This window comes from Triticum dicoccoides, chromosome 3B, assembly GCF_002162155.2.
Source record: "Triticum dicoccoides isolate Atlit2015 ecotype Zavitan chromosome 3B, WEW_v2.0, whole genome shotgun sequence".
Taxonomy (NCBI): Eukaryota; Viridiplantae; Streptophyta; class Magnoliopsida; order Poales; family Poaceae; genus Triticum; species Triticum dicoccoides.
Window position 1 is genome coordinate 694,235,983 of NC_041385.1, and position 10,353 is coordinate 694,246,335.

The 10,353-nt window shown below is 45.3% G+C and overlaps 1 protein-coding gene and 1 pseudogene across 1 annotated transcript in view; one reads left to right on the forward strand and one right to left on the reverse strand.

The window, feature by feature from the left end:
- The first annotated feature begins 571 nt into the window (after positions 1 to 571).
- Positions 572 to 3,423, forward strand: LOC119277924 (annotated as a pseudogene).
- Positions 3,424 to 3,940: 517 nt separating this feature from the next.
- Positions 3,941 to 10,353, reverse strand: part of LOC119277925 (signal recognition particle subunit SRP72-like) — a 6,795-nt gene continuing 382 nt past the window's right edge. The window contains exons 2-6 of the mRNA XM_037559275.1: positions 10,163 to 10,308; positions 8,833 to 9,212; positions 8,509 to 8,605; positions 8,114 to 8,401; positions 3,941 to 5,105 (exon numbers count right to left, since the gene is read on the reverse strand). Coding sequence (XP_037415172.1) covers positions 4,146 to 5,105; positions 8,114 to 8,401; positions 8,509 to 8,605; positions 8,833 to 9,212; positions 10,163 to 10,308 — 1,871 coding nt within the window. The 3' untranslated portion in view covers positions 3,941 to 4,145. The remainder of the gene's footprint in view (positions 5,106 to 8,113; positions 8,402 to 8,508; positions 8,606 to 8,832; positions 9,213 to 10,162; positions 10,309 to 10,353) is intronic.

A 10,353-nucleotide genomic window follows, 5' to 3' on the forward strand; every position in this document is an offset into this window, starting at 1 on the left:
TGGCCAAACTGATCCATCACAAAATTCACACATAACAAATTGAAACAATCATTAGCCAGCAAGAATCAATGAAACACTTTTGAAACAGAAGAATAGTGGTAGACTAATAGGAACACACACAGTCAATTTTTGAAACAGTTCCTAGATTTCAGAAACTAAAGTTTATCAGTTCAGTTCGTTACCTGTAACCCTATTTAGGTAGATCAGCACTGTGTGGACCCACATGGCAGCCCAACCAACCAATCGCCCAGCCGGCCGGCCAGGAGGATAAACACCGTCAGTCTCCTTTCGTTTCGCTGCGGACTTCACACATCGACAAGTCCGGCACAGTCGCGCGACCGGATCGGATCCTCTGCGCTGCTTACGTCACCGGCTCCAGTGCGGCTCACGTCGCGAGTGGACACGTGTCCTCTCTGCGAAGCCGTGTGTCCCTGCAGCCCGTCGCGCACCGTCTTCCCTGGAGCGACCGTCTCACCCGATCTTCCCGCTAACCTTCTCCCGCCTCGCTGGGTGCACCGGCTCCTCGGTCCACGGGTCGCTGGAACGCGGGTCCGCGCTGCCTACTGTAAAAATGTTTCACCAGCTTTCCCTCCTAAACGTCTCCAGCATCAGCTCCAGCTGCAGTATCGAGAAGAAGAACGGCTGCTGCAGCTCCGGAGCGAGCGAGCGGCGACCGTTTCTCCGGAGACGAAGAGCTCGAGCTCGAGCTCCTGTCCCTCCTTCCCGGCAGTAGGTACGTATGTGCGCGCCTCTGAGCTAGGGATTTTGAGGAGGATTATGCTCTGGGAGCTGCGAATTCCGCTTGCCCGATTTCTTGGCCGCCTGCCCTACGAGCTCACTGTAGGCCGAGTAGGAGGAATCCATGGGGTGCAGAGAAGAAGAGCTAGCTAGACGAGATCCCCGTGCTCCTAGGATTTCTGGTTCTTGCTTTGCTTGCTTGCTTGATTCTGATTACCAGTTTGCTAGGTCAGCGCTCGAGGATTTTGGGGGTCTGGCTTTCCCCCATTCTCTCTGCCTGACCTGCCTCCAATTTTGTCAGTTCTCTGCCAGGGGGACGGCTTGTTCCTGTGATTCTGGTAGCCCTTGGCCGCGCCTGTGAATCTGGGGCTTTGCTCGTCTGCATTTCTGTTGCCAGAATTCTAGCTGTGTGGTACAGTGTAGGGAGAACAGAGAGCCCCGGCAGCAGAGCACTGAAGTTGAGGGACAGTCAGGAGAGCAAATGATGTTCTCTAAAAAAAATGGTAACCTATGGCCACACTGAGCAAATCCACATGTTTTTATCACAGGGGGAAAGCAGAAAATGGACGCAGCGGGTACCTCCAAGAGAGGCCGTCGTCCTCCTAGCAAGGTGGGTTCTAGGATTCTTTGTTCTTTCTAATGGCTAATACTGAGTTGGACACGATTAATATTTTACTGATAGGTGTTTTCTTGTTGTTAAATTCATTAAATAGCCACAGAAGCTCAAGTTCAAGCCGAAAGTGCCGTCGCGCAAGCCAAAAAAGCCACCTGCACAAAAGTACCACTTCTCTTCTCCTTGATTTGAGCTGCTACTGCTAGTAATAATATCTCTCAAAATTTCTTCACCTGGTATGTTACAGTTTACTACATTACCAAGCACATTCTCTAATCTTTCAGGCCACAATTAGAAGAGACAAAAACAATTGATGAAGAGTTAATGAAGACACTGAGGGTGAGTGATTAGTCATATATTATGTAGTGGTATTGGGGTCGGATAGTACTATATAGTGGTTGTTTACTCAGGACGCAATTGTTCCTTTCTGTCTGGGGCTGACTGTCTGTTTCGCTTTTTTCTTTTTATCAGACAGGACGAGGAGATGCAAAAACTTTGCGAGTTATAAAAGGTTGGTCAATCAAATCAGCGAAGTACACATAAAATGAGCTTTTAATCAGCAATCTTTCTTAAACATGGCAAAGCCTTGCTATAACACTATTTGTATTCGCTCTGCAGATGAGCAATCGGCACAGAATCCTGACTCGAAGACGCTCTCTTCTGCAGCCGGAGTTAGCTTCCAAGCGGCGCAGTCAGGAAAGCAGAAGCAACCAAAAAATTCTCAGGTTTCAACCTTGCTCTGTTAGAAAATACTCCCTCCGTCCCAAAATAACTGTCTTAAGCTTAGTACAACTTTGTACTAGAGCTAGTACAAAGTTGAGACACTTATTTTGGGATGGAGGGAGTAGTATACAGCTCCCTTGTCATGAGAGGCACATGACTTATGTTTGTACTTTGGTCTGTACTTGCCTTGGCAAAAGAAGGCACTTCAAATCCCTAGGGCCTTCCCTGCCAATCCAGGTGAATTTGAGACTTCGGTTCATTCGTTCCAAACGCTTGACCAAAACATTCCACTAGGAATAATCATGGGAATGTTCATTTGTTGACAGAAAGGTTCTACGGTGATGAAGATGACAAGGACGAGGACGAAGATGATGATAATGTTGTTCGAGAAGATGATAATGATGTTGAGTTACCGGAGTCTCTCCCAAGCTCAACCGAATGTGAATCTTCCATCCATCCAGCGAAAGAGCTCAATCTGCTCGTAGTCTTCTCTGAACCCTACACCAATTACCTTGATACTGTCAGGCACGTATATAACTCGTTCACAAATTTGGAATGACAGGAACACGACGACAAGACAAGGATGTTCTTGTTTCAGTTGCCGAAATCTCTTCCTCTGCTCAGAACACCATCCACTATAGTTCATAGGAATGGAAGGGCCATTGTCAAGGAGGTGAAAGAAGGGTACAACCTGAATGATCTGCCAGAGGGGTACATGGGCAAGATGTTGGTGTACAAGAGCGGCAAGGTCAAGATGAAGCTTGGAGATGCCGTGTTCGATGTTAGTTCATGCCTTTGGCGATATGTTCTCTTCACGATCTAGCACGATATCGATATGTGTGGTGTTTACTGTTTAGGTTCTTCCGTCGCAGGTGAGCCCGGGCACGGAATGCGGGATGCAGCAGCACGCAGTAGCGGTGAACACTAGAAGGAAACATTGCTGCCAGCTTGGGGAGATCGAGAGGCAGCATGTCGTGGTGACCCCGGATGTCAACTCCCTGCTGAATGACAATAGGGACTAGTTGCAACACGCGAACCGATCAATTCTAGTAATAGCTTGGCAAATATGGTGTGCATATATGCTAGAATAACGTATGCGTTTTAACTGCATGATGATAAATGTAAATTTGTAGCTGTAGCCTGTAGCTGTTGGTAGCACTCGTGTCGCAGCAGTAGTCTAGAAATGCTGCTTGCAGCTGATGAGTGTTGTATCTTGAGTACCCTGCTGATGAGTGTTGTATCTTGAGTACCCTTGTTTCTTACTAGCAGGCAGAAGGTATGGCGGCACGCCGCGCCCGTGTTTAAACACGTTGTCGTTTGAGTTATATCGAGGTTTTCCTTAACACCAATGAATTCTATTAATGCTAGAGGAAAACGATAGCTCCAATAATTTCTTTGTTCTCAAAGCCTCCTATTTAGAGGAATTAGCTACTTGAACGACCTTTGATGTTTTGTCTTTGATCTTGTTTATTTATATAGCAAAAACGAAATAGTTACCATATGGTGGTACAAACAATACTGGTAGTTTTTTTCTAGGAAAAAATATACTACAGCTGCAAAGCTAACCTTGCATACTGTACGACAGCGGCAACATCAGCTATCCTCCTCTCACAAGCAAACACAAAAAGGTCACGACCGTGGACAACCATGTCAGATCACGATGGGCACGGCCACCATGGAGAAGAACCAAAACGGCCAGAGCACGTGAGGCCGAGTCTCCCGTCGGTGCAGGAGTAGCTAGAACCCCAACAGCGACGGACTGAGGTAGGGGCCAGATCGGAGAGAGCATTGTGCCTCTGCCACTAGATCAATGCCGAGCGGAGGAGGGAGCGCCCATAAAATTGCAAAGGAAGTTGTTATAGCATGTAAAGAATGGAATTTCAACCAGACAAGTCACAGACAGCCTGAACAAAAATTGCAACGGTCTAGAATCTCAAGTCACCATAAACATGATTCTAAAAGCACAGCGCAGGGCAATCCAATGCAGATAACACAAAAATTCCAAGTCAAGATACTAAAATGGACAGTGTCCTTTGTATACTGTTAATTTGTGACATAACAACTTTGTCGCCTAAGACCTCGACTTTTTCTTCCGGGACTTGTTGGAGCCCTTCGGTGGTTCTGGAGCCTTGGCCGAGGTGGTGGGTTTCGAAGAGGTGGCACCGGCATTGGCAGCAGATCCATCATGCTTCTCTCTACTCACAGCACCCTGAGCACCTCTGACCTGAGCCCTCTTGTCCTTCCTCTTCGGACGGTAAGTCGACCTCTCCCTCTTGGGCAGCCATCTCTCAGGATCTGGGGGTGGCCCTGGGTTCGCTGGATCATATCCTTTCGGATATTTAGGCTTCCTCTTCCTCTTCTTAGCCTTTTGCTTCTTCACTTCCTCGGGAGCATCAACCTTCATGGCTTGCTCTACATGCCTTGCACCAGATGTCTTCTCCAGGCTCTTTACGTCAATTCCCTGAAGACCCGGCAACGGTTTCAGCTGCTTCTCATATTGCTCAGCTTTTGCAAGGTCAGTGCGTGCAGACGTTGCTACTAGCCCAGCCAACGCTTCGGTGCTTCCATAGCTCTTCACAAGTTCCTCGTACAGCTGACAGGCCTCTTCATCACGCCCATGGTTGAGCTTAAATGTTGCAGCCTCCCGCATGAACATATCCAACTTGTTATCTTCAGTCATGGCGTTTTTCCACCACTTGATAGCAGAATCAAGCACAGAAGCAGCACCGTTAGAGTCATTTAGACGCTCTTTTAGAGCTACCAGTGTAGCAACCGTAGCAGGCATGTGCTGGATGTCAGATATCTTTGATAGTGAATCAGCAGCAATCTGAAAATGGTTGGCATTGGCAGCAATCTGGGCAAGTGCAAGGAGGACTCCTTTAGAATTATCAGGATGCTTCTCAGCATACCGACTTAGAACTTCTTCAGCTTTCGGGACCTTCTTTTCTCTCACATGAACTGCAGCTTGAAGTAAAACAGGGAACACACTGTCTCGAAACATACCAAGCAGCCCACTTACCAACTCTTGTGCCTGAAATATACAACACACCCACTATATGTCAGTATGTCCAACGAAACAAAAAATAAATGCATAATAGGTCACTAGGCTAGGCTCAGAAATATAATGAAATTAGCCACAGTATAATGTCAAATGGCTGTATGTGTCCAAATACGCATGAATGAAAGTGGCATGCCATAAGATGAGAATTCATATTAAATGGTTTCATTATGTTACTCGATAACCTCTGTAAGCCAATCACGCGAATAGATGCAAACATGTGCAGTTACTAAGCAGAATGAAACATTGTAGAATATATACACTAATATAAAAATCTCAGTTGGTGATGATGGTGTGCCTGCCATCTATGATTTCGGACCGTCAGATTTCCATCTAACGCATGCAAAGGAAAGACGTGACACTTTTTCAGAAACACCCCCGCCACTTCGTCCAGATTTTCACAGAACTCCTTGACCTTTCCCTTCCCAACTCAAGCCGCCCACCTCCTCTAGGCCTACGACTTTGTATCCATCGACACCTAGAACCTTCCCCGTCGCCGGCCCCTAACACCGGCCACCTGCCCTGTGCGCCGATGTCCCCTCCATCTAGCCGCCGCCCGCATCCCGGCGCTGGCCACAACGCTCCCGTTCTTCGGCGCCTGCACCCCTAGCTCCCCTATGCAAAGCCTACCTCCGTCATTCCGAGCAAGCCGCAGAACCTACAGACAAGATGCTCTATTTTTCTGCCTTCCCCATACGAGGGTGCCAAGCTCCCAGATCTGATGGAAATCGCCCCAATTCCAGGGTGAGCTCATTTGGCAGCTGCCTCGAGCTCGTCTACAGGCCGCCAGCGCCGTTGCACGCGAGGTGATCAACACCTAGCCTGGCCGCCGTGTATGGGGAATTGGGGATGCACAGCTCGTGGATCAGGTGTAGTGGGCCCCAATACAAGCATCAGCTCGTCGCACCGCTGCCCCTAGCTCGCCTACAGGCCACCGCCAATGCTCTGATTAGGTAGTCACTTATGTGGCCGGATTAACAACATGGTCGCCAACTTCCCTCCAGGTATTATCTTCATCCAGTTTAGTGTGTTTCTGCTGAGCTGAGATAGAACACTTCATTATTTCTCTCTAAATATGTGTGTATTAAGAAGCAACTACAGAGAGCAGCTTTATTCTCTGCATTATGGAGGCGTTTGTTTCAGAACTTTGTAACGTAATCAGTTCACAGCAGGTTTCAGCAGCACATCATCTTGCTGGTTGAGATCAGAATTCTCATCTGCGGTGGCAAGGCAGAGGCTGCGCTCGAGGATAGAGGCTGGGACGCCGAGGCCGAGGGAGGGGATGGCGAGGAGCTTGGAGACGAGGTGGTTGACGTGCTGGCTGGGGAGCTCGGGTCGGCGGCGTCAAAGGCCCTGATGTCACCGATGGGGATGGACGGTGGGCCTGGTCATACGGCTGATTGCGTTATTACAGTTCATTAGAGTAACCAAACAAATTCTGTTTTTTTTTCATTCCCCTTTACAGTAACTGTATAACTCGATTGTGTTTGCGTTTGTGTTAAGTTCCTTGAACCAAACACCTCCTATGTGTATACATGAGCAGCAATTACCAAAACAGTAGACGATGTGCAATTAGCAGTTTATTATGCCTTAAAAGACAACAAATTTGTGTTCCATGATACAAGTATTTGTTTGTGCTTCTTCCGTAGCAGACTTCTCAAGCCAACCTGATTGCATTTGTTTGTGTATGGAAGTGCCAGTTAGTGCCAATGTTCACTAATTATACAGTTCAAAATTAGGATTTCCACATGCTTTACTAGCAAGCTGGTAAGAAATATGATTTATTCAACTTATTGCACACAGAACTCTTGCTACATAAAGCTTATTTCGATGGTCATGGGCTGTGGATTGTGGTTACTACTCAGGTCATGGGTCGCGGAGTGTGACAAATTGAGTTATTTTTTTCTAAGTGTTTATTCAAACAATATTGTTAAAGTTCAAAAATAGACAAGTATTCTGTAGCGTGATGCAACATTTGGTATGATGGTAACAGAAAATTCAGGAGTATTTAGACTACGCATCTTCTAAATTTCAATCAAGGGCAATAAAGTCAAAATTCATAAGCCATTCCAAACATATAGCTAAAGTACTCCCAGTTTATTCTCGCCATGGCTTATCTAGAGCTTATGTAGGCAGTTGGCTTATGCACAAGACTAAGCTGTTCCAACGCACCCTAAGCATTCTAGGGTGATTGGGTGAATATTTTGATGCCCTTCGACACCTGGTCTGCTTTGTCAGATACCAAGGAATGGGTGTTGATGAAGAGTAAGAATGTCTCTACATCTCATCAACTCTTGCTTCATCTTTGTTAGGCAATGCCTACTTGTGCAATTGACTTCAATACCATGCATGCCATAATTTTGTGGTAAAATGTTTTGGGAACCCCAAAATTTACTAATGGTTACAATAGCGAAGAGCTGCTGAAGACAGACTGACTTGGAGTGGCATTATAATTGCCAGATGCGTGGATGGAAGGATTTTCTATTGTGGCATGCTCTATGCCCCCTCACTATAGGATAGAGCGAGGAATAATAAAGTACGAGAAGTCTTCCTGCAAGGTGAATATGGAGAAGAAATCGTTTGGCTCGGTACATTCTTTTATTTTTCTGTAGCAATGTATTTGCTCTTACTATAATTCTTTTAAGTAAATAATGCTCTACCTGGTTTTTTGTGATTCCGTTGTGTAGCACGTGCATCTTACTAGTCCTTACTAAAAGGTTAGTGAGGCCAATGATGTTGATTTAACCAATCAAGCAGACCTTTCCACTAGTTTTCAGTGAAAAAATTATTTCTCACTGGTTCCCCAACTACAATCAATGTGACTCATGCCACTATAGCTAAAATTCAACACGAGCTCACTGAAAGAAAATATAAATGTATCACAAGTACAGCAAATAAAAGTTCAGCAGTAGAATAGATGAAAACAAACATTAAATTTAATACAGAAATAGGTAAACAGGAAATGGATCAAATATGCAAACCTGATCAATTTTATTTGCATGGAGGAGCAAAAGAACACGAGCAGAGTACAGGGCCTCTTTTTGCCTTGAAGATAACTTGAATTCAAGGCTCTCGATCAGTTGCAACTGGTTCGGCGCTGTCGACTTCTCGACAAGCCGGTCAAGCTTCCTCAGGCCATCAGCAGCATCCTTTGTACCTTTTACTGAAATAAGGTTGGTTGTTGCCACGGCAAGTGATGAGGGGTCTCCTGATTTCTTGTTTATCATATTGGCATAGGTTTCCATGGCTTCCTGAGTCTGTCCTTGTAGCTGAAAATACAAACAGGAAAGTTAAGTACTTGTAGCTCAAAATACAGATAAGACATTAATACGATTCAATAAAGTTTGGAATAGAGAACTGAACCAGATTTAGGTACCTGCTGTACATAAGCAAGTTGAACAGACACAGGAGCTAATTCATATTCAATCTCATCTTCTGCATAATCTTCCACCATAAGCTCCTCTTTCCCGATTCTGCAAATAAAATAAGAAATTAAAGTATAGCTAACTGTAGGAGCTTAATAGACTGGCCAATGGCTGTTGCATAACGTTCCTAGTTGAGTGGCCTATCCATAAATAGAAACCTAAGATTATAGGAAAATGTGAAACAACTTGGAACTATGACCCATCTAATATTACCGGAGAATTGGTGTTCACTGGATTATCATTTCAACGAGCGAATAGTTCACCAGAAAAATTACCTTTTTGCCAAGTCCAGCTGCTCTTTAGCTTCTGAATACTTCTTATTTTCTATCAAGGTGCAAGCCGAATTATATGCAAGCTCGAAGCTCCTAGTATCTCTGAGTGCTCTAGTGGTAAGATCAACCTTTTGCGCCTTCATGGCTGCCTGTACTTCAGAAGCCCTTCCACCAGCAACTAGAGCAGCAATGATATTTATCTTTAGATCTATTGAGTCAACCTTGAACTTCTGGAGCTTCTCATAGCTACTCATGCAATCATTCATTCTTCCTAATCGGTAATAGATCTGGGATTCCAGCTGGAGAACGGCAGCTGTTTCTTCTTGACCATTCAATATATCCAGAGCTTCTTGCAGCTTGTTTTGCCTGTAGTAGCAGTATGCCTGAACATAGATAAAAGTAGTACTTAGCACATTTGCACATATTATTATTTTACAGCCAGTGAATATAATGTCCTCAGTCTTCGAAATGTATAGAACAATTCAAATAAGAAAAAAAGAATAGGAAAGTAAGGATCTCAATGTCAAAGATCAGCACTTCATTGAGAATAAAATACAATCTTAGTTCATCGACAATTCTACTTCTATCTACTCTAAAAAAATTGGTGATAGAACACTTTGCCAAACTAGCTATCAACTAGGCTGCATTCATTGGTGAATAAAACATCGCCACCTAATGCTTCACACAAAGTATGGTAGATCATACAGCCATACGAGAAATCAAAAGAGGTGGCCATGTCAAGATTTGAAAAGTGGATGGCAATTATTATCAATTAAGGTGCCAAAGACCGTGTTTACCATAACAGTCTGACCTAAGAAATAGTTACAGCTGCTCAGTATCGGAACAGACAAAGAAAAGAGAATTGTATAAAGGCTCATGCAATGATGGACATTTTGTACTCATTGGAACCTCAAATTCTAAACTGAAGTTAAGAGAAGCATAATGGAAAAAATGCTTCAGCACACATATTTAGCTGGCACTGCCACGGGTTCTTGCCATACCCCAATCAACCGTTCACAAAACTTTCCCTTCCCTCCCCTGGAATAGTATGTATTGCAAGTGAACAAGTGCACGTGGATTTGATCAGCATAAGGTTGAACTAAATTTGACACTGGAAGCTTCAAAGGTGAATTGCTTCACAAACTTTCCGTTTACTCACCCAGATCGCCAGATTTTACCTTCGGGCATAAGCACAAACAGATCTGGCTACTACTAGTACTACTAGATCCTAAAACCGCAGCCTACTACTGATCCACGCAGTCCTGAAAACAAGTCCACACACACGGATCCAGTCCGCAACTACCACGGGAGAGAGAGGATCAGCTCGCGTCACCTTGTAGTAGCTGAGATCGATGGGGAGGCGCTCGGCGGCGCGGATGGCCGCGAGCGCCTTGTCCGTCGCGTCGGACTTGATGTGCGCCACCACCTTGCATCGCACCGCGTCCTCGTCGCCCGGCGACACCGCGAGAACTGCAGAATTACAGGCGTGTGTGTATCAGTGCTGGGGTAGGGCAGAGCACCGGG